At 36.1% G+C, this 25897-nt stretch overlaps 1 protein-coding gene across 5 annotated transcripts in view; it reads left to right on the top strand.

The window, feature by feature from the left end:
• The window catches only part of ANAPC1 (anaphase promoting complex subunit 1), a 97649-nt gene that overhangs the window by 46433 nt on the left and 25319 nt on the right, over positions 1-25897 (top strand). For 4 of the 5 annotated variants that reach the window (XM_086700560.1, XM_086700562.1, XM_086700563.1 and 1 more), the window contains 14 exons: positions 249-427; positions 3565-3779; positions 6055-6173; positions 11356-11627; positions 13977-14211; positions 15489-15580; positions 17127-17261; positions 17450-17532; positions 18675-18753; positions 19474-19548; positions 21986-22062; positions 22552-22642; positions 22738-22791; positions 23675-23892. In XM_086700560.1, the coding sequence (XP_086556686.1) occupies positions 249-427; positions 3565-3779; positions 6055-6173; positions 11356-11627; positions 13977-14211; positions 15489-15580; positions 17127-17261; positions 17450-17532; positions 18675-18753; positions 19474-19548; positions 21986-22062; positions 22552-22642; positions 22738-22791; positions 23675-23892 (1924 nt within the window). The remainder of the gene's footprint in view (positions 1-248; positions 428-3564; positions 3780-6054; positions 6174-11355; positions 11628-13976; positions 14212-15488; positions 15581-17126; positions 17262-17449; positions 17533-18674; positions 18754-19473; positions 19549-21985; positions 22063-22551; positions 22643-22737; positions 22792-23674; positions 23893-25897) is intronic. The other variant, XM_025927120.2, reaches the window with a different exon arrangement.

Below are 25897 nucleotides of genomic sequence, written 5' to 3'. Positions count from 1 at the left end.
GGGAAATGTCTTTTTGTCCTTCCTGTCTTTCCTGTTGGGTTGTTTCTCTTTTTCTGAAGGTTTTTAGTTCTTTTAAAGAGACCTTTTATACTAATCCCTGATGTTAAGACATTAGTCTGGTAGTAAGGTGAATGAAATCGATTTCTCTTTTTATTTGTCAGGATAGATATTGATTAATTTCAGACAGAGGATAATTGGGACAATAGCAGGTCTGAATGAAAAATGTTCTCCTTTCCTTTCATCACAAGGTTTCACTTTAAGAGACTTGGAAACTCTTCCCTTTGGAATTGCTCTTCCCATCAGAGATGCAATTTACCACTGTCGTGAACAACCTGCTTCAGACTGGCCAGAAGCTGTCTGTCTCCTGATCGGACGGCAGGATCTGTCCAAACAGGCCTGTGAAGGAAACTTGCCCAAAGGGAAATCTGTGAGTATATTAACACTGAAAGTTCAAAGTTCAGGTTTAGTCTCAAAATCGAAGTAGAAATCTTCATTTTTCTCTTAAGTCTTTTTCCAAGTGTATATATCAGTTTGTCTTTTATGTTTTATGCCATGGGGTTTATAATTGGGCAGATACTCTTATTTATGAATTGACATGGGAACAGAGATTTTGTGAAGGCTCTGTTTTGCCTAGACTTTGCTTTGAGTTAGGACAAGTGCTGAGTGTGTACATCCAGTACCATGACTCTTTCTCTACTTGTTGGTAGCGAAATTGGTAAGTAACTACTTTCGTAGTTAATAGCCTCATTTTGAATATGTAACTATTTTCTCTTTCCTACTTTTTTTGATGTGAATTTCTCGATTTTAACCTTTGAAATAGATGTAAATACATCTGTTTAATCACATAAAACTGAAGTCGCAGGAAAAAGTTCTTTGGGAGCTGGGATAAGAGACACTAAAGTTGTTTAGAAGATGTCTTAGATTATCCCTCCTGAATTTCTTTCCTTTGTCAGTCTTCCAATCTGCTTTTACTCTTTTTATTATTATTATTATTATTATTATTATTATTACTATTATTATTTTTATTTTTTTAACTTACATCCAAGTCAGCATATGGTGCAACAGTGATTTCAGGAGTAGATTCCTTAATGACCCTTATCCATTTAGCCCATCCCCCCTCCCACAACCCCTCCAGCAACCCTCTTTGTTCTCCATATTTAAGAGTCTCTTATGTTTTGTCCGCCTACCTGTTTCAATATTATTTTTGCTTCCCTTCCCTTATGTTCATCTGTTCTGTGCCTTAAAGTCCTCATATGAGTGAAGTCATATGACATTTGTCTTTCTCTAATTTCGCTTAGCATAATACCCTCTAGTTCCATCCATGTAGTTGCAAATGGCAAGATTTCATTCTTTTTGATTGCCGTGTAATACTCCATTTGTGTGTGTGTGTGTGTGTGTGTGTATCACATCTTCTTTATCCATTCATCCATCAGTGGACATTGGGCTCTTTCCATACTTTGGCTATTGTTGATAGCGCTGCTGTAAACATTGGGGTGCATGTACTCCTTTGAAACAGCATACCTGTATCCCTTGGATGAAAATCTGGTTAGTTCAGTTGCTGGGTCATAGGGTAGTTCTATTTTTAATTTTTTGAGGAACGGCCATACTGTTTTCCAGAGTGGCAGCACCAGTTTGCATTCCTACGCTTTTACTTCATTTTTTAAAAGTTTATTTATTTATTTTTAGAGAGAAAGTGTGCGCACGTGTGCCTGCACATGGGGGAGGGGCAGAGAGAGCGGGACAGACAAAGAATCCTAAGCAGGCTCCGTGCTGTTAGTGTGGATCCCAACGTGGGGCTCAAACTCACCAACTTAACTGTGAGATCATGACCTGAGCCAAAACCGAGTTGGATGCTTAACCAGCTGAGCCACCCAGGCACCCACCCCCCCAGTCTGCTTTTATAAAGAATGGGTTCTGAGAAGACTACCAATAGAAAATCAAATACATCATTACTCTCCAATGATCTCTCTTTTAAAATCAGTCTCTTTTAAAACTTAAAAATGGAATTTCTGGTACTTCTTTTAGAACTCTATTTAGCTTAAAAAAAAAATGGTAGTATTGCATTACCCTGAGGATCAGAGAGGATTCTGGGATGGTTTTTCCACTCCAGGTGACTCTTCAACTTTGTTTATATCCCTAAGAGAATAGCACACATTTGCCTCATCACTTACTAGCTTTTGAACATATTAATCAAAATGTAACTATTTATAATCCACATTAGGTCTTAGGCTATTAATGCTTCTTCAGACCTTCCGAGTCTGTATCACAATTTGCCTGCTGGGTCTGTGACAGAAGCTGTTGCCGTGGATCCCATCTCCAGCAGCGTTGGCCCAGCATATCTTGCTTTTTATCTATACTTGTATAACAGCTCTTAGTTGAATTACTGTTTGTCTTGTTCTAAACAGAAAACCATTTTTTTTTTGCTAATAATATGATGATCCTTTTCTTTACCAAGATAAATTTTAGTATTTAGACTTGTTTTGTTACTATTATGAGAGCAGTTTAACATCATTAGCACTAAAACCAAATGATATTGATAATCTTTGATTTGTATTTAGGTGTGATTTTAAGTAATTCTGTCTAAATTCAATTTGTTCAGTTATTTGAGGCTACCTTTTATAACTCTTCTATTTTCAGTGCATTGGCTATTTGGGTCTATACTTTATAGCAAACTCACCCATTAGAATATAGTTTTTTTCAAAATTAGATATTCCATAGGAACCATAATGAATATTTATGAACTAAGTAAGAAGGATTGGTTAATCATATCTATTATTTTTTTCTAGCTAATGTTGCTTCCCCATTAAATGTCATAAAACATTAGCATTTTAAATTGAATTAATTTTTTGTTAAAGGAGTATAAAATCCTTGAGAGAAAATGAGAAGATTTCATGCTATTCATATCTAGGTTGAAGTGTGATTGAATTATTTGGATGGGGAAGGCTCATATGAAAGCACATGCTGAGCTTCTGAGAAAGAATGATAATCAAGGGATTAACCCTTCTCGCTTGTTTTGCTGCAGTCTGATTAAGAAATCCAATTAAGAAACATCCTTATAAAAAAGTGAAAATCAATTATGATCCATTTTAAAGTACTAAAGTAAGAAAGTACTGTTAACTTCCTCCAGTCTTTGGTATATACCCTTCCAGGTTGTTTTCTTCTGCTTATATTAATCAAAGATATTATTTAAGTTAGCCTGGGTTCTTCAGTAATAGTGAGTGGGTTTCATATTCCACTTCTAGTAATTTGTTTCCTTTTTAGAACATTTAGGATATAGTTATAGTTTTATTATTTATTTAGAATGTTTCTCTAATGGAGTCAGCTGACTATTGTCCTAAATCTAATGTTTTTTCCCTTCGCTCAATAAAGAATTTTCCCAAGTGAGCAATATGATTGTACTTTTAAAAAAGACTTCTAGATTTAAGTCCCAGTATACACTGGGTACCCAAACCAGCTTTGTTCTCTGTACTGATAGAGTCATAATGCATCATCCTATATATCTTTGTGTTCAGTGAGTGCATGGTGGTTGGTTTTTAAATTATTACAACCAAGTCTGTTACTCAGGTGCTCTCATCAGATGTTCCTTCAGGAACAGAAACTGAGGAGGAAGATGATGGCATGAATGACATGAATCAGGAAGTTATGTCATTAATATGGAGTGAAGATTTAAGGGTGCAGGACGTGCGAAGACTTCTTCAAAGTGCGCATCCTGTCCGTGTCAATGTAGTACAGTATCCAGAACTCAGTGACCATGAGTTTATTGAGGAAAAAGAAAACAGGTAAAGGAAACATGTCATTATCACTTGTCGGTGTTTTTTTTTTTTTTTTTTTTTTTAACGTTTATGTATTTATTTTGAGAGAGAGAGAGAGAAAGTGGGCATATGGGGGAGAGGCAGAGAGAGAATCCCAAGCAGGGGTTGCACTGTCAGAGCAGAGCATGACGCGGGGCTGAATCCCACGAATCATGAAATCATGACCTGAGCTGAGATCAAGAGTCAGACACTTAATGGACTAAACCACCCAGGCGCCCCTCTTGTCAATGTTTTTTTGTGCTTTAAAACCCTAAAAAGATACTTCGGAGTTAAAAGTACCATGTATTTTAAGTTTTTGTTCAAACTTGGTAAACCATAACATTTTTTTCAAAGTATTTGAAACGTAAGAGTATCTGATGACATAAGTGACCCTCCTCTTGAAATATAGCTATGTGCTATTTAGAAAAGGTGACTCTAAGACCATTTTGCTTAATATAAAGTTTTTAGTGTAGTTTAAACTTATACCAGTAAGTTTTTTTCCTGATCTGATCAGTAATACTCTCTGAAACTTCTCTGCTGCCATTCTCTAACATACATTATTTCTGTTGGTAATTGTAAGACTCAGTAGTACCCATTCTGTGACATTTCAGGGTTGTTGCCTTGGGACAATTCCACTTATATTTTAGAATTCTTTCCTGTCCTGTTAACCTGCCTTGTATCTATCCTCTGTAATTTTTCCACTATGATTTTCTGGTTCTCCTTAACTTTGCTTACTGTGGTACTGCTTTAAGGGGAAGGACCATCCACACTTAGCCTCAGGGTGCTGAAGATCTGAATTAGTCATAATCTTCCTCTCACACTTTCCTCTCCATATATACCTAGGTAATAGAGGAGATTGAGTGACAGAGAAGTTTTGTGAAAGCCTAGGTTGGCCACTATCCGCTGGGTATCTTTGGATGAATTACTTAACTTCTTGTTGCCTCAACTATAAGAATAGGCATAATTGTAGCATTTGTACATCACAAGGTTGCTCTGTGTGTACAGTGAGTTATTTCTACATAGTGGTTAGAACACTGTCCAGTATGTAGTAAAGCTGAATGCAGTTAGCCATGATTATTAACTGAGTTCATTGATACGATGCTAGTTTTTTTTTTTTTTTTTTTTACCTTTTAATATCTCTGAAATCAGAATATGTTTTTCAGTCAATAGGTATTATAGTTTAATTGGCAATATTTTTTTAGTGCCTCATGAAATAGTGATGCGTCTTATAATCAGTGACATCTTAAATAGAAAGGATTACAGTATTGTTTCCGTTATCACAGTTTTGTGGATTATATTTAAGGTTTCTGCTAAAAACATTCTATGGGATTGCCTTGAATTTTTCTGATTCTAAATTAACGTGGGGCATTGTTCCTAAAGAATCTTAGGATAGCAAATTTTCCTCACCAAAAAATTAGAAAAGCTGTATGTGTATACAGTTAGAGAACGTGCTTATGAATAGCTTTGTCTGCAGAGAAAAAGCCTCTGAAGGGATTTTTTTGTGTCTTCAGATATAACTTGTGTTAAGTGTTTGTTTCCTGATTATAAATGCCCCTACTTCCACAATTTCTGTTTGATTTTTCTTTTTAAGGGGCTACATGGAACAGGATTTAATATAGAAACAAGAGTGGTGTATTAGTTTCAAACTAGAGCCCACTGAAGCCATTGTAACCTTGAATATAACTGATTTATAATGCTATTAATCCTATAAATCTTGGCCATCGTGTAAGTGAAACTAATTATTTTTTCCCTGGAGACACTATGAAATCCACTGGCTTCCAATATAGGGAGTTTCTTTCCTTTCCTGTGTACAGGCCACAGAGGTAGCACTACTCAGGCTTTGGTGGCAGAAAGGATGGGAGGAGGATCCCAGAGATGTAGTGGATGCAGTTAGTCTGAAAATAACAAAACGAGGAAACCCAAAACATACAACATTTTCCTTTGAGCAGGTTAGCATCAGAGTGGAATTTTACATTTCTCTTTGTGGATGTCCAGGGAGGGTTGGCTTGATTTGTAGCCCATCTGGTTTTCACTCAAAGCAAATATGAAAAGAAAGGAAATGTATCTCTCTCTTAGAATTTCTAAGGGGAACAGAGTATTAAAATGAGAATAACCACGTTTGGATCACATCTTTGTTTGGATTTACTTTAATGTGATTTCATCTTACCAGCACTTCTTCTTTTGGAATACTTTCCTACAGATTACATTCCAGTTTCTTTTTGCTTAAAGGTTTTTCACATGTTGGTTTTGATTTTAATTATAGATTGCTCCAGTTGTGTCAGCGAACTATGGCCCTTCCCGTAGGACGAGGAATGTTTACCTTGTTTTCATACCATCCTGTTCCAACGGAACCACTGCCTATTCCTAAATTGAATTTGACTGGTATGTTAAATTCTGTGCTCAGCAAGAAAGGAAAATGATTAAGTATTATTTTTAGTGGCGTTGTTGAATTGTTTTAGTTAAAACCAAAGAAGTGTTCTTTCTATCCCCAGTGATTTCATATATTATTAATAGCTACTCTAGTGGTTGTCAAAGCTCAAATAGCAAAGCACAGTAAACATTGAGGGACGTAGCATGGAGCCTGTTACTAAGTTTTGCTTTTAATGAAACCATTTCATGATATAAAAAGGCACTTGGGAAAGTTTAGAAAGATACTGATAATGGTGAGGTTATTGAACTTTAAATAATCTTAAAGTAGAATATGTAAATGCTGAAGTACAGTAGTCTCACTTGGTAGGGTTCACTGGTGTTAACATTTTGGTATATATGGTTCTCAGTTTTTTCTATTTTATAATTTTATATGTGCTTAATTATCAGCAAATTTGAATCTGTTTTAGAAATTGTTTTAAAATTTACTGTAGAGGGAGAATCCTTTCATACCTACCATACATAGGTGTACAATTATATTGTGTATATGTGTAGGTAGGTAGGTATTTGTATACACGTTTTTAATCAACAACTTGAGTTTTTGTTTGCTCCAGAGTATTTTATTTAATGGAATATAGTTTATGTAAACAACCTGGTTTTGTTGGAAGTTATCATTTTTTTGCTATTATAAACATGTTGTCAGGAGGGTGTAGTCATTTAGTTTAATTGCTTTAAAAGTGGAATTCCTAGGACAGCAAGATTTTAAGGCTTTGATATAACATATTGTTAAATTACCTTTCTGATTGGTTGTGTGGATCTTTATTTCTGTGAGATGGAAGTGTGTTCATTTCTCAATATTATGGGTTACAGTGGGTTTTATAGTGCATGCTCACCTAATGCTAGTTTGAATATGTTCTCAAGGTGCCGGTTGTGTACATTGAAATTATCATTGAAAATTCCTGAACTATAATATGTGTGGTTTCATGAGACCTCTACAAAATATATATATTATACATCCAGTAATATATATAACATATGGAAATATAATTCCACGGTGTTTTAAGTTGCACAATTTAATAAAATCCAGGGTCCCACTTAGATATGTGGAGATCTTACACATTTAGTAGCATACGGAAAATGAGAGAAGAACACATTTTCATCTTATTATATCTGTTCTGGAGCCCTAATCTTATTTAGAGATACAGCAAGCAGAATTACCTTCAGTATTTGAATTGTTCTCCCTCTTAGAGATGAAGCAGAATGGCAAAATTTGACTAATTACTGAATCTTAGAGAACAGGGTATATAGGTGCTCATTCTATTAGTCTTTCAACTGTTTGAAGGTTTTCATATAAAGAATTTGGGTTAAAAAGAAAATAATCTCATGCAAGGTTGGCAAATGTTAAAATGTATTAAATCTGGGCAGTGATGCTTGGGTGGGTGTTACAATATAAATACATGAATCCTCTTTTTTGTTTTCTGAATACATTTAATTAAATTTGTATATTCAAATTTGCATGTTCTGACATTCATCCAAACTTATTTAGCCATTTTGGCAAGCTCTTCCCCCCCAAAAAACCTATTATCTTGTTTTAATAATAGTTAATTTAGGAAAAGATACTTTCTTAGAATAAATAGTTCTTTAACTCACACTGTTACACCCTATTTGTACTTTTGTGTGTTGTTATTCTTATTGAAGAAAATTTGTTTTAGCCTTTGCCTGTCATTTTCTCGTGTGTAAATACTCTGTCTTATACATATGATGAATTGTCTTAGAAAGTGAGTTTTTTCATTATTAATCTTTCTGCCTTTTGAGAAAGTAAAAGTATACTTCATGAACTTGTCACCCTGTGTGGTGCTGTCATGCACCAGCATTTGAGTTAGCTCTTAGGTACACAAAGTAAAACAAACATATTTTACTTTGTGTGTATGTATATGTATACCAACTCCAATTAAGACATTATGCATCTATTTGAAATTTATTTTACATAACTTCAGAACTCCTTTAAAACCATATTTTCAAACGTGTAGTGAACTGTGCAATTTTGTGCAATATTTGGAATAAACATTCATCCATGGCGTGACTTAATTAATACAGAACATTAAAGATATAAAAAGAATTTGTATTTGCCAGTACACAGTGTAAATCAAAACCAAAAGACTCAAGGAATTCTAAGAGAGCATAGAATCATGAACACTTTTTAAAATTTATTTGTTTTAATGTTTATTTATTTTTGAGAGAGAGGCAGAGGGTGAGCAGGGGAGGTGTAGAGAGAGGGAGACACAGAATCGGAAGCAGGCTCCAGGCTCTGAGCTGTCAGCACAGAGCCCTTGCAGCTCAAACTCACAAACTGCAAGATCATGACCTGAGCTGAAGTTGGATGCTTAACCAACTGAGCCACCCAGGCGCCCTATAATTTACATTGTTCTTAAACATATTGACCATAAAATTTAATTCAGCAAATACTCTTTATGGTTCACTGGGTAACTTGAGTCTATAAAATTATACTTTTTATTGTACTATCTGATTGCAATTTGGTATCTTTAACAATTGCAAAATTAGATACTTATAGAGATATAAACATGTATTGATAAGAGAGCAAATTTTAAAGGTTCTTGTCTCTTTTTAAAGCTCCTTATCTCTTTTTAGAATCTATTTTTCTTTAACGTCCAGAGAAAAATGTAGGATGCATATTTAGAATTAATATCAGTGTCATCAATCACAGGTTAGAGTTTATTATTCATCTTACTGTTAGTCTCCATTTTATTTTTTAATTTTTAATTTTATAAATTTCTTTTAATGTTTACTTTTTGAGAGAGAGAGAGACAGAGTGCAAGCCCGGAAGAGGTAGAGAGAGGAGACAAAGAATCTGAAGCAGGCTCCAGGCTCTGAGCTGTCAGCACAGAGCCAGACGCAGGGCCCAAACTCACGAACTGTGAGATCATGACCTGAGCCAAAGTCATATGGATTCTTAACTGACTCAGCCACCTAGGCGCCCCATTTTATTGTTTTTTAGACCTGTTTTTTTTTTTAATGTTTGTTTATTTTTGAGAGAGACGGAGAGTGAGCGGAGGAGGGGCAGAGAAAGAAAGGGAGACACGGAATCCGAAACAGACTCGAGGCTCTCAGCTGTCAGCACAGAGCCCGATGCGGGGCTGACTCACAAACTGCAAGATCATGACCTGATCCGAAGTCAGATGCTTAACCAACTGAGCCATCCAGGGACCCCCTAGAACTTTTTTTTTTTTCCTTTATTTATTTTGAGAGAGAGAAAGAGAACGTGTATGTGTGAGCATGTTGTGAAGGGGCAGACGGAGAGGGAGACAATCCTGAGCTGGATCTGTGTTGTCAGCATGGAGCCCAATGTGGGCCTCAAACTCACGAACTATGAGACTGACTTGAGCTGAAATCAAGAGTCTGACCCTTAAGCCACCCAGGTGCCTCTTCATTTTTTTTTTTTTTTTAATAAGCTTTTTTCTGTTTGAAAGAAAAATTTCAAAGCAGTAGGTATCCTAATCAGATCTGATTAAAGTTAAATTGGCATCAGTTATCTGATTCTAGCCTATGTATTTTAGCAAAAGGATGATGAATTATTTTGTTTTTAAAATAATTATTGTTATTTTTGGGGGGTAGAGTTGACACATAATGTTACATTAGTTTCAGGTGTACAGCGTAGTGATTCAATAACTGTATGTTATCCTCACCACAAGTATAGGTACCATCTGTCACCACAGAATGTTGTTATAATACCATTGACTATATTCCCAATGCTGCACCTTTTATTTCTGTGACTTACTCATTATATAACTGGAAGCCTGTATCTCCTTCCTACTCTCCTGCACCCATTTTGGCCATTGCCCTATTCCCCTCCTTTCTAGTAATCATCACTTTATTCTCTGTATTTATAGGTCTGATTCTGCTCTTTGTTTATTCATTTCTTTTGTTTTTTAGATTCCACATATAAGTGAGAATATATAGTATTTGCCTTTATCTGTTTGACTTACTTCACTTAGTGTAATACCTTCTAGGTTCATTCATGTTGTTGTAAACGGCAAGATCTCATACCTTTTAATGGCTGAGCAAAATTCCTCTGTGTGTGTGTGTATGTGTGTGTGCGTGTGTGCGTGTGTGTGTGCATGTCTCTTTGTGTGTGTATGTGTGTATGTGCGTGCCCATGCTACATCTTTATTCATTTGTTGATGGATGCTTGGGCTGCTTTCATATTTTGGCTATTGTACATAATACTATAGTAAGCATAGGGGTGAATGTATCTTTTCAAATTAATGCTTTTGTTTTTGAGGGGTAGTGAATACCCAGTAGTGGAATTACTGGATTAAATGGTATTTCTGTTTTTAAATTTTTGAGGAACTTCCATAGTGTTTTCCACATTTACATTCTCACTAACCATGCACAAGGGTTCCTTTTTCTCCACATCCTTGTTAACATTTGTTAATTCTTGTCTTTTTGATTCTAACCATTCTGATAGGTGTAAAATGATATTTCACTGTGGGTTTGATTTGCATTTCCCAGATGATTGGTGATGTTGAATGTCTTCTCATATATGTTAGCCATCTGTATGTCTTCTTTGGAAAGATGTCTATTCAGAATCTCTGCCCATTTTTAATTAGATTTTTTTTTTGATGTTGACTTGTAGAAGTTGAATATTAACCCCTTATCAGATATATGATTTTCAAATATCTTCTCCCATTCAGTAGGTTGCCTTTTTGTTTTGTTGATGGTTTCCTTTGCTGTACCAAAGCATTTTATTTTGATGTCATCCCACTAGTTTATTTTTGCTTTTGTTTCCCTTGCTTTAGGTGACATAGTTAGAATAATGTTGCTTTGGCTGATATCAAAGAAATTACTGCCTATGTTCTCTTCTAGGAGTTTTTTGGTTTCACTTCTTACATTTAGGTCTTTAATCCTTTGGAGTCTATTTTTATATATGATGTAAAAAAGTGGTCCAGTTTCAGATAATGAATTATTTTAAACAAGTAGTATTTTTCCACCTTGAATCAGGTTTGACGTACATGTATAAAAGTTTAAGTACTCACAGTAACCTAATATCATTCCAACTATTATGGGGTTAAGGGTTTCAAATGTAGAAAAGGTAATCTCGTTTTCAAAAATCTAAGTTGAATAATTACGGATTTATGAATTATTACTCTCTCAATTTTAAATTCGTTTGCCTGAATAGGACGGGCCCCTCCTCGGAACACAACAGTAGACCTTAACAGTGGAAACATCGATGTGCCTCCCAACATGACAAGCTGGGCCAGCTTCCACAATGGTGTGGCTGCTGGCCTGAAGATAGCCCCTGCCTCCCAGATCGACTCAGCTTGGATTGTTTATAATAAGCCTAAGCATGCTGAGTTAGCCAATGAATATGCTGGCTTTCTCATGGCCCTGGGTCTGAATGGGCACCTTACCAAGCTGGCTACTCTCAATATCCATGACTACTTGACCAAGGTGAGACTCTCAGCTCCTGGCATTGTGCCTCACCTGGGCCACTGCAGTAGCTCCTAATCGTTCTGTTTGCTCTTCTTTATTTTTGTTCCTCTAAATCCATTGTTCTCACAGCAGGCAGAGTGATCTTTCTAAAGACTTCCCGTGTCCAAACTTTTTAAAGATTTTGCATTGCTCTTGATACACATTCCAGGAGCCTATGTGATCCCACTCATCCAACTTTGCTTTGTATCTCTCATCCCCTTGCTCTCCACGTTCCAACCATAGGGACTGGCCATTTGAGCTTCTTGGTAAACCACATTTTTTCACATCAGAGCTTGGCAAACCAAACTCTTTCTCTTGGTGTGAACTCTTCCATTTTTATGTCATAAAAATTCACGCATTTAAAGTCTGCAATTCAGTGGTTTTTAGTGTATTCAAAGAATTGTATATCCATTACTGTTGTTAATTTTGGAACATGTTCATCAGTCCATAAAGGAATCTCATAGCCAATAGCAGTAACTCCATTCCCTTTTCCCTCTAGCCTCTGGCAACCACAGGTCTACTTTCTGTCTCTATGGATTTACTGATTCTGGACCTTTCATATAAATGGAATCATAAAATAGGTGGTCTTTTATGACTGGCTTCTTTGTCTTACCATAATGTTTTCAAGGTTTGTTCATGTTGTATCATGTATTAGCACTTCATTCTTTTTTATTGCTCAGTAGATACTCCATTGTATGGATATACTGTATTTATCCATTCATCAGTTAGTGGATATTTGGGTTATTTCTACTTTCTAACTGTTATGATTAGTGATGCTGTAAACACATGCATGTTTTTGTGTGGACGTATGTTTTCATTTCTCTTGGGTATATTCCTAGGAGTAGAATTGCTGGGTCATGTGGTAAATGTTTGTTTAAATTTGAGGAACTACCAAACTGTTCCCAGAGTGGCTGTACCTTTTTACGATCCCACCGGCAATACATCAGGATTCTAGTGTCTCCGCATTCTTGCCAACACTTGTCTGTCTTTTTAATTGTAGTCATCCTAGTAGGTGTGAAGTAATATCTTCTTGTTTTGGTTTGCATTTCCCTGATGGCTAATGATGTTGAGCATCTTTTCATGTGTTCATACACCATTTGTAAGTCTTCTTTGGAGAAATGTCTGTTCAGATCCTTTATTTTAAAATTGGGTTGTCTTAACCAAATTGTATTCTTTATATATTCTAGATACTAAGTTCATTAACAGATAAGTGATTTGCAAAAATTTTCTCCTATTCTGTGGGCAGACTTTTCACTTTCTGATGGTATCCTTGAAGCACAAAAGTTTTTAATTTTAATGAAGTCTAGTTCATCTACTTTTTAATTTTTTTATTAAAAATTTTTTTTAAATTTATTTTTGAGAGAGAGAGAGAGAGAGAGAGAGAGAGACAGCGTGTGAGCAGGGGAGGGGCAGAGAGAGAGGGAGACACAGAATCCAAAGCAGGCTCCAGGCTCTGAGCTGTCGGTACAGAGCCCAACCCAGGGCTCGAACTCACACACTATGAGATCATGACCTGAGCTGAAGTCAGACACCCAACCGACTGAGCCATCCAGGCGCACCTCATCTATTTTTTTAATTGCTGTGCTTTGGTATCATATTTCATTGCCTAACCCATGGTCCTGTTGCATTTATACCTGTGCTTTCTTCCAGGAGTTTTATAGTTTTAGCCCTTACATTTAGTTCTGTGATCCATTTTAGAGTTGATTTTTGTGAATGATGTAAGGAAGGGGTCCAACTTTATTCTTTTGCATGTGGTCTACAATGATCACAGCACCATTTTCTGAAAAGACTATTCGTTTCTCATTGAGTTGTCATGGCATCTTGTGGTCACTTAACCATTAATGTGAAGGTTTATTTTCTGAATCATATCAGAGCCATTTACATGTTGTTCTCTCACCTGACCTCATTTTCTCTTACTTTCTAAAGCTAATTTCCTCCCTTTCCACTACCTTTCCTGGCTAATTTGTACTAATCCTTCTGGTCCTATTGTAAATTTTACTTCTTCAGAGATTTTTAATAATTCTCCAGCTCCTCCTAATCTAAATTAGGCTTTTTAAAAATACTATTTCATATTATTTTGTGCCTTCTCAGTATACTGCCTTTTAAGTAATATATTTGTATATTTTAATCCAACGCTTTTTTCCTCCATTAGGGCACTAGCATTGTGAGAGAAAAGAACTACGTCTGTTTAGTTTGCTGTTGTATTGTCACTTCTCACTCTGCCTGTCAGTAAAATTGCTTACTGAAAGTACTGGCAGGCAGTACTGTATTTAAGACTACATATTTGTTTTGGTAGTGATTTACATTTCATTCTACTTTCTACCTTAGGGTCATGAAATGACAAGCATTGGACTGCTCCTTGGTGTTTCTGCTGCTAAACTGGGCACCATGGATATGTCAATTACTCGGCTTCTTAGCATTCACATTCCTGCCCTCTTACCCCCAACATCCACAGAGCTTGATGTTCCTCATAATGTCCAGGTGGCTGCAGTGGTTGGCATTGGCCTTGTATATCAGGGGACAGCTCACAGGCACACTGCGGAAGTCCTGTTGGCTGAGATAGGTATGGTATTAATAGTGCTGTGTCTTCATAAGCATACATTTTCCACCCTGCAGGAGCCAAAGTAAAAATGATAGTAAAAATCATAAAAATTAAGGGAAAAATTGTAGCTTTTGTTAGAATATTCTCGTGCTAATTTAAAAAAAAGTAATATTTTCTGAGACTGATATTAATGTGCAGATTATTAATTTGCATGTTTATTTGGTGAGCCCATTGTTGAGCTCCAGATCATATTTAATGAGGTAACCTTTGGTCTTTTTTTTTTCTCTCAGTACCTTTTTTTTTTTTTTTAAGTTTTAGTTATTTTGAGAGAGAGAGAGCGTGCATGCATGTGCTCGCACGAGTCAGTGAGGGGCAGAGAGAGTGGGAGAGAGAATCCCAAGCAGGCTCTACACTGTCAGCGCAGAGCCTGATGTGGGGATCAAACCGACGAATCACAAGATCGTGACCTGAGCGGAAATCAAGAGCTGGATGCTTAACCAACTGAGCCACCCAGGCGCCCCTAAAAGTATAAATTTAGTATCCAGCCAAACATTTAGGATCCATACACAGAACTTCTGGCACAGTAGGGCTCACTATTATGTAGATTCAAAATAAGCGCCTAGAAATATAACATTTAGCTTAAAAACATTAAGAAATTTTTTTTAATGTTTATTTTTGAGAGAGTGCGAGCATGCGTGCATGTGCAGGGGAGGGGCAGAGAGGGAGACACAGAATCTGAAGCAGACTCCAGGCTTTGAGCTGTCAGCACAGAGCCCGATGTGGGGCTCGAACTCACAAACTGCTTGATCATGACCTGAGCCTAAGTCAACCAGCTGAGCCACCCTCGTTTATTTAGCCACCCGTATTTAGCTTAAAAACATGGCATCGTTCTTGTCCATCATTATCATTTGAACATGTTTTTTACCCCCTCTAATGAGTGGATTGGAAATAGCAAAACAAAAACAAAATGCAAGAGATTAAAAATTAAAATGTTTATGAGCACCCTTCAAGAATTTTTTTCTACTTCTTGATAACTTTTTTTTTTTTTTTTCCTTAATAAAACCCAATGTTTCACAGTGTCTGAAAGTCATTGCTTTCAAATTGGTACATGAAAAGAACCGTTTTGGGCTTTATTTTGTAGTAAACTGACAATTGTGGATACCATTTGTAGTAATGTATCTTTCTGAGTGAGGTTATATTGAATTCATGGTTCTTACGCAACTTACTAGAAAGTTAATTCTAAGACTTATGATAGAATTTTAAGAGGCCAGCTTGAACTGTGTTATTTTCTTTTACAGGACGGCCCCCAGGTCCCGAAATGGAATACTGCACTGACAGAGAGTCCTACTCCTTAGCTGCTGGCTTGGCCCTGGGCATGGTTTGCTTGGGGGTAAGCCCTCTCTGTGCCTTCAGATGCTTCAGTAATAATTATCTGCATGTTGAGACAAATGATCTTGGTACTTAACTCTGAATACCACTCTGTCTTACTCTGACTTAACCTGATTCTCAGCTCTTTTTTCTTTCTGCATATTTTTCAAAGTGCTAGATTTGGAAATGGAAGAAATTGTATTGAAAAGTGGGCTTCTATCCCCCTGGCTTAGATGTAAATGCTCATGAATGAACTAAGGGAATAAAATATCTCCAAGAATCTAGGACATAAGATGAAGTAGCCCCCTCAGACAAAAAAAAAAAAAAAAAAGAAAGTTGTGGAAATGTGTATATGATGGGGAGCTTTAAGAGTCTATAGTAGTTGCTAGAGATAAACCATGACCTTCGTTTGGCAGCCTGGTATTCACTGGGATCTCAGAATGTTGCCACCATAGTATTTGCTTTGTGGCAATGTAGTATCACTTTGATCCATCTTTAACCACATCCATGATACATAGTGTAGAATTATCAGAAACGTTTCATTAAATGACTGTCACCTAGAATGTGGGTTCCTTAACCACTAGTACAGTGTTATACTGAAACTAAATTATATAAGGAAAGTTCACTGTCTATTAGGTTTTTGATTCTTCACATTTGACACGTGAATTAAAGAGGCAGATGGTGCAATGGAAAAGCAGCATACTGGAAATTGGGATCTTGATTTGGTTCTGACCAGTGAGTTATGTCATTTAACTACAGTATTGTCGGTTGATTAAGCAACTCCATGGATTGTTTTATATCCTTGTTTATATCCACCCCTGCCAGTTACTAGCTATGTAGCCTTGGGCTTAATATCTTGGTGCCTCACTTTCCTCATCTATAAAATGGTAGCTATTTGGTAGAATTCTTATATTAAGTAAGTTAATCCATGTTAAACATACAGAATAGTACCTGGAACAGAGAAAGTGTTCAGTAAGTTTATTATTATTGTTGCTGATGGGGCGCCTGGGTGGCTCAGTCAGTTGAGCATCCGACTTCAGCTCAGGTCGTGATCTCGTGGTCTGTGAGTTAGAGCCCTGCGTCGGGCTCTGTGCTGACAGCTCAGAGCCTGGAGCCTGTTTCAGATTCTGTGTCTCCCTCTTTCTCTGCCCCTTCCCCGCTCATGCTCTGTCTCTGTCTCTGTCAAAAATAAACATAAAAAAAAATTTATAGTTATTGTTGCTGAAAGAGGTCATAGGCATAGTAATGAAAGGACTCAGGTGCTCATAGTTCAAGTCTCATTTATATATCTAATAATTTCTTTTGTTAGTATCATTAACTGTATTATAAAGCCTTTATTTTGTGAAATGAAAGAATTAAATATATTAAGTGTTATAATTCTTAATGTGAATAATTAAGAGCTTGTTTGAATATTAAGTAGTAGTTATGAGTAGTCATTATTTTAATTAAAAAAACCCCACAAAATACACTGCTTTCAAGTTAGTTCATTCTTTTATTTGTCAATTTGTATGTGTTATGGAACTTATTCATAAGATTTCCTTTCACGTGTTTGTTATTTCCTTTTCCAGCATGGCAGTAATTTGATAGGTATGTCTGATCTCAATGTGCCTGAGCAGCTGTATCAGTACATGGTTGGAGGTCATAGGCGCTTTCAAGCAGGAATGCACAGGGAGAAGCATAAATCCCCAAGTTATCAAATCAAAGTAAGTCCATAGTAAAGCAACAGATCAAAATTTTGGAAGCTAAGAAGTGAATTTGCAAATAGTATGTTTCTTAAAAACATTTGTATATCTGTTAATTTTAAGCATAGGCCGGAAGAAGAATTTATATTCAGAAGAATTTGTAATATTTCAGAACTCTTTAACATGAATATTTTTTTTGTTTTTGATAGGAAGGAGATACCATAAATGTTGATGTAACTTGTCCAGGTGCCACTCTAGCTTTGGCCATGATCTACTTAAAAACCAATAACAGGTATCGCATTCCCTGACTCCATCCCTTGCCATGATAGTGTGGCTTCCTTTCTGACCTCAGTAGTAAAACCAGAGTAATGAGTTTATTTTCCTTGTATAGATTAGCCTGATTTTAATTCTCTCCAGTACTACAAGTTACATAGATTTTTATCTAGAAACAATATAATCTTGGGGCAGTTTTTATTTTTATTTTTATTTAATTCCCAATTTTTATTTTTGTTTTATAGTTGATATCAGTGACAGTAAAAGATGCCCAAATTCCTTTTCATTAATTTTGCATGTTGTTTGAGGATTGGTCAAATCAGAAAAATTTAGCATTATTCTATTCTTGGTTACCATTTGTAAAACTGATTTCTGTTTATTTCAAGAACTTTGGTAATAATCACACCATCTACCTTTCCAAGCCCAATAATTAGTGCTGACACTTGAAAGTGTACGGTTGGCATTTATTCTTTTACATTTTACTTAGAAAAGGTGGGTAGGAGACATTAAACCATAGTTTAAAATTTAAGTCTTTTTTTTTTTTTTAATTTTTTTTTTTTCAATGTTTATTTATTTTTGGGACAGAGAGAGACAGAGCATGAACGGGCGAGGGGCAGAGAGAGAGGGAGACACAGAATCGGAAACAGGCTCCAGGCTCTGAGCCATCAGCCCAGAGCCCGACGCGGGGCTCGAACTCACGGACCGCGAGATCGTGACCTGGCTGAAGTCGGACGCTTAACCGACTGCGCCACCCAGGCGCCCCAAAATTTAAGTCTTTTAATAAAGTTAAAAAATATTCTAAGATTCAAGAGAATTTTCAATGCTATAAATTTCTCCTGTTAGAAAAAGTGAATGTGTGCAGAATTAACAAAGTGGCTAAAAACAGATACTTACTCATCTGTTTGGATGAATAATGTATGTCAGTGCTTTCTTGGTACTGAAGATACGAACAAAACAAAACTAAAAATATGTGCTCATAAAGCTTATGTCATAGTGGGACAGACAGTCATACATAACAAATACTGTGTTAGAAGGTATTGAGTACTGTGGAAAACAGGGTGGTGGATGGAGTGGGGAGAAGGGTCTGAAATCCGTCTTGGGATTCCCATTATTTTGCCCTCTACTTGAGCAGTAATGCTTACTGATCTCCACCACCACCAGATCTATTGCAGATTGGCTTCGAGCTCCTGACACCATGTATTTGCTGGACTTTGTGAAACCGGAATTTCTCTTGCTTAGGGTATGGTACTTTGTAGTTTGTTATTTCTGCTAACATGAGGAGTCTTTGGGGTTCTCAAGTTTAGCTTGTGACTATAGATGTTTCTACAAGGGAGACCTTTTACTATTAATCCATCCTGTATGTAATTGGTAGTATTTTTTTGAAATTTCCCAAATGTAACTTGTAGGAATTCCAGGAAGCACAGCCATGTTGATATGTAATACTAGGAGTTGACATTTCAACTTATTACATTATTCAACAAGCAGTAAGTGTCTGGGGCTTCATTACTGCTTTATTTTGTATTCTTTAATTATTCTTTAATTATTAAGATGCAGCATTACTATTAAGAGTGTAAGTAATGACTGTAACTGACATAATTGCCTACATTTTTCCCTTGATTCTTTAGTGTTTAAACATGTATGTTTTTAGCATATGAAAGCCTTTAAGTTCTATAGACAGTGGTAAGATTCTGATTTTTCTTTAATGAAGCAAGTTAAAACTTGCTTTTAAAAAAAGTCCTCTAAACTTTGATAATAATCAACTCAATTTTAGTTTTTTCTGTGTTAAAATCTAAATCTTCAATTTATTTTAACGAGATTAGCCTCAGGTTGATATTATGTACTGTCTTTTTCAAAATTGTCATCAGTTGGGAACTGATTTTTACATTATTTAATATTATCATTGTTATTTAATGTATGAACTTTGCCTACTCTGATTAGTTTTATCTGTTACATTTTTAAGACACTTGCTCGATGCCTGATTCTGTGGGATGATATTTTACCAAATTCCAAGTGGGTTGATAGCAATGTTCCTCAAGTAAGTATGTATAATAAATATTGTTAGATTGTTAATAGCATAAATTACGATTTCTTGTGGGATTTTCCAAAACCCTATAAAATACTTTTTAGAATAAAAGCAATATTGATGATTAGTTACAGTATCTTTTGAAAACATAGGAACTTTTCAGTTTAAGATTGTGTGCTGACCCTAGACTGCAGCTGTGGCCCCAGATTCCAAGAAATTATGGTATTAAAAATGAAATACACCAAAGAACCCTCAAAAAGTATTTTTGACATTTTTAGCCTAATTAAGCACACATTGATTTAAGATGCTATTTTACTTTGTGGCAAGTTTAGATCTCCTATATAATAACTTGTTTTAATTACTTTATAGCATATTTATTTAATAAGCTAAATAGTTAGAAATAAGCAGACTCTTTTTTGAATTCCAAATCAGGGGTGCCTGCGTGGCTCAGTCAGTTGAAGGTCCGATTTTGGCTCAGGTCATGATCTCACAGTTTCTGAGTTTGAGCCCCACGTCAGACTCTGTGCTGACAGCTCAGAGCCTGGAGCCTGCTTCCGATTCTTTGTGTGTCTCTCTCTCTGTCGCTCCCCCACTCACGTTCTCTCTCTCTCTCTCAAAAATAAACATTAAGTTAAAAAAAAAATTGTAAGCCAAATATTGTAAACTAAATATTGCCCTTTAATCAACTGTCCATGTCTGATAGTCTCCGTTTCTTTTTTTTTTTAATTCAAAATTTTTTACTGTTTGTTTATTTTTTTGTGAGAGACAGAGCACGAGTAAGGGAGGGGTAGAGAGAGAGAGGGAGACCCAGAATCCGAAGTAGGCTTGAGGCTCTGAGCTGTCAGCACAGAGCCCGACGGGGGGCTCTAACTCATGAACCGTGGGTCAAAGTTGGATGCTTAACTGACTGAGCCATGCAGGTGCCCCGGTTTTTTTTTACTTATAAAATAAATCTGTTTATCTTTGAGAACATTATAGTATTTCTTGCAGTATTTTAATAAGAAAAATTTCAAAATATGGGTTGAAAACTTTGTACAACGTCCATATCACTAGTTGGATATTACAGTTAGTATTTTACTTTATAAAGTTGTTTAATCACCTATCCCATTTATCGTTTATCCAATCCATCATTTTTTGGTGAATTTCAAAGTTAGTTGCAGACAGTAGTATACTTTTCCTTACATATTTCAGCATATGTATCATTAACTAGAATTCAGTATTTGTTTACATTTTCTTCCTTTTAAGATAAAATTTTATATGATGAAATCCACAGATCTCAAATATTCTGGGTTTGACTATGCATAAGCTCATGGAAACAAACCTCTGTCAAAATGACCAGAAGTGCCCTCATTCCCTGCCCCTTCAATCTATACTCACCTCCTACCCCCAGGGCAGCTAATTTTCTGACATTTTCCCAAAATAAATTAGGTTGCCTGATGTAGAACTTTGTGTTAATGGAATCACATACAGTATATATATCCTTTCATATAAGACTTCTTTCAGCCTGATTTTGAGATGTTAAGTATATCAGTAGCTCATCCTTTCTATAGTTAGTAAGTGTTGCATTCTGTGAGTAGTCCTTTGTTTCTTTTTCTGTTCTCTTTTGTTGGATACCTGGGTTGGGTTCTGGTTTTAGCTATTATGAATCAAACTACTGTAAATATTCGTACACAGATATTTTTGTGGGTTTATGGTTTAATTTCTTTTGGAATTATTGAGATATGGAGTAGATTATATATTTAGTTTGATAACTGATAAATCTTTTTTCTAGAGAGTATACCATTTTATACTTTGTCCAACAATTTATAAAAATCTAGGTGCTGTGTATCTTGTCAGTATTTGGTGGTATTAGTTTTCTTAATTTTAGGTGTGTTGATAAGTATGTGATGATATCTTATTGTTGTCTCATTTTGCATTTCCCTCCTGGCTAATAAGAATAGGACCTTTTCATTTGTTTATTGCTCCTTCATGTATCTTTTTTTTTTGTGAAGTGTCTTTTCATATCTTTTGCCCATTTAAAATTTGTGATGCTGGTCTTTTGAGCAGCTAGAATTTTTTTCTGCAAACCTTTCTTCCTTTTTTTCCCAGATTTATGTTTTCCAGATATTCCTCCCAGTCTGTGGCAGTCTATTCATTTTCTTAGTTACTTTTGATAAGCAGAAGATTAAAAAAATTTTTTTAATGTTTATTTTTGAGAGACACACAGTGTCAGAGGGGAGGGGCAGAGATAGAGGGAGACATACAATCTGAAGCAGGCTCCAGGCTCTGAGCTGTCACCACAGGGCCTGATGTGGGGCTTGAACTCACAAATTGTGAGATCATGACCTAAGCTGAAGTTGGACGCTTAACCGACTAAGCCACCTAGGTGCCAGTATGTTATTTTTCAAATCATTTAATATTTGTAACTTGAATATTAATGTCCAGGTGTTCTTGCTTTTTATTTTGACAGATTATAAGAGAAAATAGCATCTCTCTCAGTGAAATTGAATTGCCTTGCTCAGAGGATTTGAATTTGGAAACTTTATCGTAAGTCATGAAATGTGTAAATCAAACGAGCTACCCTAGCATCTCTCATAAATAAATAGAAATACACTGTGTAGGAGAAGTGCTCTCCTTGATTTGAGTAATTCCGAATGCCCCGTGTTTCTAACCATCACTTATCAGATGTTCAGAGTTGATTTTTTCTTAGTTATTTGTTTAGCTCTCTCAAGTATAGAGCTCTTGCCCTCAAAAAACAATATCAGAGATTTAACTTGTACGTATTCCTTTTATCCTTTCCATTAAAAAAAAATTGGCAGTTCTCAAAAATGATCTTTGCTGTGTGTGAAGCACGTAGGCAAGAGGCACACTTTATCAATCATGCTGATTGAGTAGAGGCACAATTGAGCATTCCCAGGAGAATAAAAACTAGTTTAGAGAGCAGGAATATTTATTGTTTTTACCCCAAGATAATACTTATAATGAATTTTAAAGCAAAATAAAGGTAGTATTAAATTTCTTGTAATCTGTTTTCAGGCAGGCACATGTCTACATAATTGCAGGAGCCTGCTTGTCTCTGGGTTTTCGATTTGCGGGCTCAGAAAACTTATCAGCGTTTAACTGTTTGGTAAGAAATAACTTAGTTTACTTTGTTCTGTTTTCTTTTTTAACAACGCGTTGATACACTTCTTTTAACTTTAGATTTTTTCTTTTGTTTTCCAGCATAAATTTGCAAAAGATTTTATGACATATTTGTCTGCACCTAATGCTTCTGTAGTAAGTCTTTTTTTTTTTTATCATAAATGATCATTCTTCTTGGGAATTAAATTGAATGTGAAGAAAATTCATTGATAATTCAGTTACCTGTGTGTTGTCAAGTGTCTCTGCAATTTGTTTGAGTTTAGAATGGAGGATTTGAAGTTTTGGCCCATCTTTATATTTGTGTTTTGGGATATTAATTAAGGGCAAGTATGATCCTTGAAGGATGTACATGGTATTGAATTCTTGTGAGAGCAAAAACTATATCTTTCATGGATTATTGTACCTTACGCCATCCTGTCTTGGGACTGAATATTGTTAACTGGTTTTTAAAAAAATTAGCACTTAGTAAAAATTCAGTTTTGAGACATTGCCCCTCTAGTGACAGGAGAGAGTAAGATTTTATTCTGATAAACACCACACAGATTTATACAGCCTTATGTATAATATGAGAAAACTTGAAAGTCAAAAAGTCTAAAAGTAATTAGGTAAATTTCACTGTCGTGTATCTGTACATTGTTGTACCATGGAGCTATCAAACTCCTGTTCTCTAAGAATTTTTTATGAGTGAAGATTGCTCATATGTCATAGATTTAAAGAGATAAAAATATCATGTATAGTAATACCTCAGTTTCATTTGAAAAAAAGAAAAAAACCATGGGTATAGAAAAAGATTTGGGGAAAAGGCCAAAATATTTATGGCTGTTGTCATTGGGTATTAGTATTCCAAGGGATTATTATTTCCTTTTTGATACTTTATTTTTTGAATTTTCTACACCGAACTTGAATTTTATAGAGAAAATATTTGTTTTTTTGCAGATTTTTTAAACTAATAAATATCTGTAGTCTAACGATGGCCAATTTAGTTTGATAATAAAGAACTGTAACGCAACAATTGTAGTATGCTGTCTTTTTGCATTTCCAGACAGGGCCGTACAACCTGGAGACCTGCCTGAGTGTGGTGCTTCTGTCTCTCGCCATGGTGATGGCTGGCTCGGGGAACCTAAAGGTTTTGCAGCTCTGTCGCTTCTTGCACATGAAAACAGGTGGTGAAATGAACTATGGCTTCCACTTAGCCCATCACATGGCCCTTGGACTTCTCTTTCTGGGAGGAGGAAGGTAAATGAATATGTATTTTTTCCTCAGTGAGAAGATCTCTCTTTTTTTTAACTTTTTTTAAAGTTTGTTTATTTTGAGAGAGATATAGCACAAGCGGGGGAGGGGCAGAGAGAGGGAGACAGAGAATCCTAAGCAGGCTCCGGACTGTCAGCTTGGAGCCGATGTGGGGCTCGAACTCATGAAACTGTGAGATCATGACCTGAGCTGAAACCAAGAGTTGGACGCTTAACTGACTGAGCCACCCAGGCGCCCCCTAATGAAAAGATCTCTTGAGCAAGATCTATTGGAGTGACTTATCTTGGATTTGAAGATCCATGAAAGTTTTTGATCCTGACTACCTGTTAGTTTATCCTGGGGTATAATTACACTTTAAAAGGGCCCTTCTGTAGTTTAACCATCAATTTATGCCCTACTTAGTAGTGACCATGGTCACTCTACATTCTCAGAAGAGTCGGTACTCAGTTCTTCAGTGCGCCACCTCCCGTTCCCCACTGTTTAATGACTTTACCCTTCTACTGAACTGAAAGTTCAGGAACACTTCAGTCACCAAGTCCTATGAGAGTTTCTTTTTCTTAGTTTCTACCTTCCTTACTCTCTTTCCAGCATCTGTCATTCCTGACCTCCTCATCTTTTTATAAGACTTCTCCCTGTAGACTACCATGTAGATCAAGATAGAACTCAGAATACCTGTTTCTACCCTGCTATCCCTTTTCTGTTTATTTTTTTTTAACACTTATTTTTTATTTTTGAGACAGAGAGAGACAGAGCATGAACGGGGGAGGGTCAGAGAGAGAGGGAGACACAGAATCTAAAACAAGCTCCAGGCTCTGAGCTGTCAGCACAGAGCCCGACGTGGGGCTAGACCGCGAGATCATGACCTGAGCCGAAGTCGAACACTTAACCGACTGAGCCACCCAGGCGTCCCCCTTTTATGTTAATTATTACTTTACTTCTATCCGAAGATAATCACTATTTAGTCTTATAACACCTTAGACTGGCTTTGCCTGTTTTTGAAATGCAAAATTTTTAAATTCAAAATTTATTGGATATAGTACAGTACTATAGATGTATTTTCTCTTCCTTATGGTTTTCCTAATGTTTTCTTTTCTGTAGCTTATTTTATTATAAGATTACAGCATACAGTACACATAACATATAAAATGTGTTAATCACCTGTTTATGTTACCCGTAAGGTTTCTAGTCAACAGTAGGCAGTTAGTTCAGCTTTGGGGAAGTTATAAGTTATTCACGGATTTTTGACTATTTGGGGGGGGGTTGGTACCCCTAATCCTCACATCGTTCAAGGATCAACTGTATTTCTTTAGCTCAACATTGTGAGATTAATCCATGTTGTATGTAGCGATGGTTTATTCATGTTTCTGTGCTGTTGAATTCCATTGTATGATTATTCCACGGTTATTGATCTACTCTGCTCTTGATGGATGTGTTGTTTCTGGCTTGGGGCTGTTATGAATATTGTTTTACATGTCTTTGATTTTGTTGTATATAGATCTGTGAGTAGATCTACGAGTGTATGTGTGTGCTTAACTTTGGTAGGTAATGCCGTCAGTGCTCCAAAGTGGTTGTACCATTTTATATACCCATCAGTGTTGTGTGATGTTCCAGCTCCCCATCCTTTCCAACACTTGGGTAATGTTAGTCTTTTTAATTTTAGCCATCTGGTAGTAGTTGTGGTTGTAATTTCCGTTTCTCTGAATAATGATATTTAGCCCCCTTTGTATCTTTAATGGCTAACTGGAAATCTTTTGTGATGTCCAAGTCTCCTCTACTCATTTTCATATTGGGTTATATATTTATTTAAAAAATTTTATTTGTGGTAAAATACACATAACATAAAATTTATCTTCTTAACCATTTCTGAACGGGCAGTTTAGTAGTAGTCAACGTATTCACATTGTTGTATAGCCAATCTCCAGAACTTTTTCACCTTGCAGAACTGAAGCTCTGTCCCCTTTAAACAACAGCTCCTTGTTTCCTCCTTCCC

The sequence above is a fragment of the Puma concolor genome, chromosome A3 (genome assembly GCF_028749965.1).
Source record: "Puma concolor isolate L17-30 chromosome A3, mPumCon1.1.hap2, whole genome shotgun sequence".
NCBI classification, from domain to species: domain Eukaryota; kingdom Metazoa; phylum Chordata; class Mammalia; order Carnivora; family Felidae; genus Puma; species Puma concolor.
This window is presented reverse-complemented; position numbering and strand designations above follow the sequence as displayed.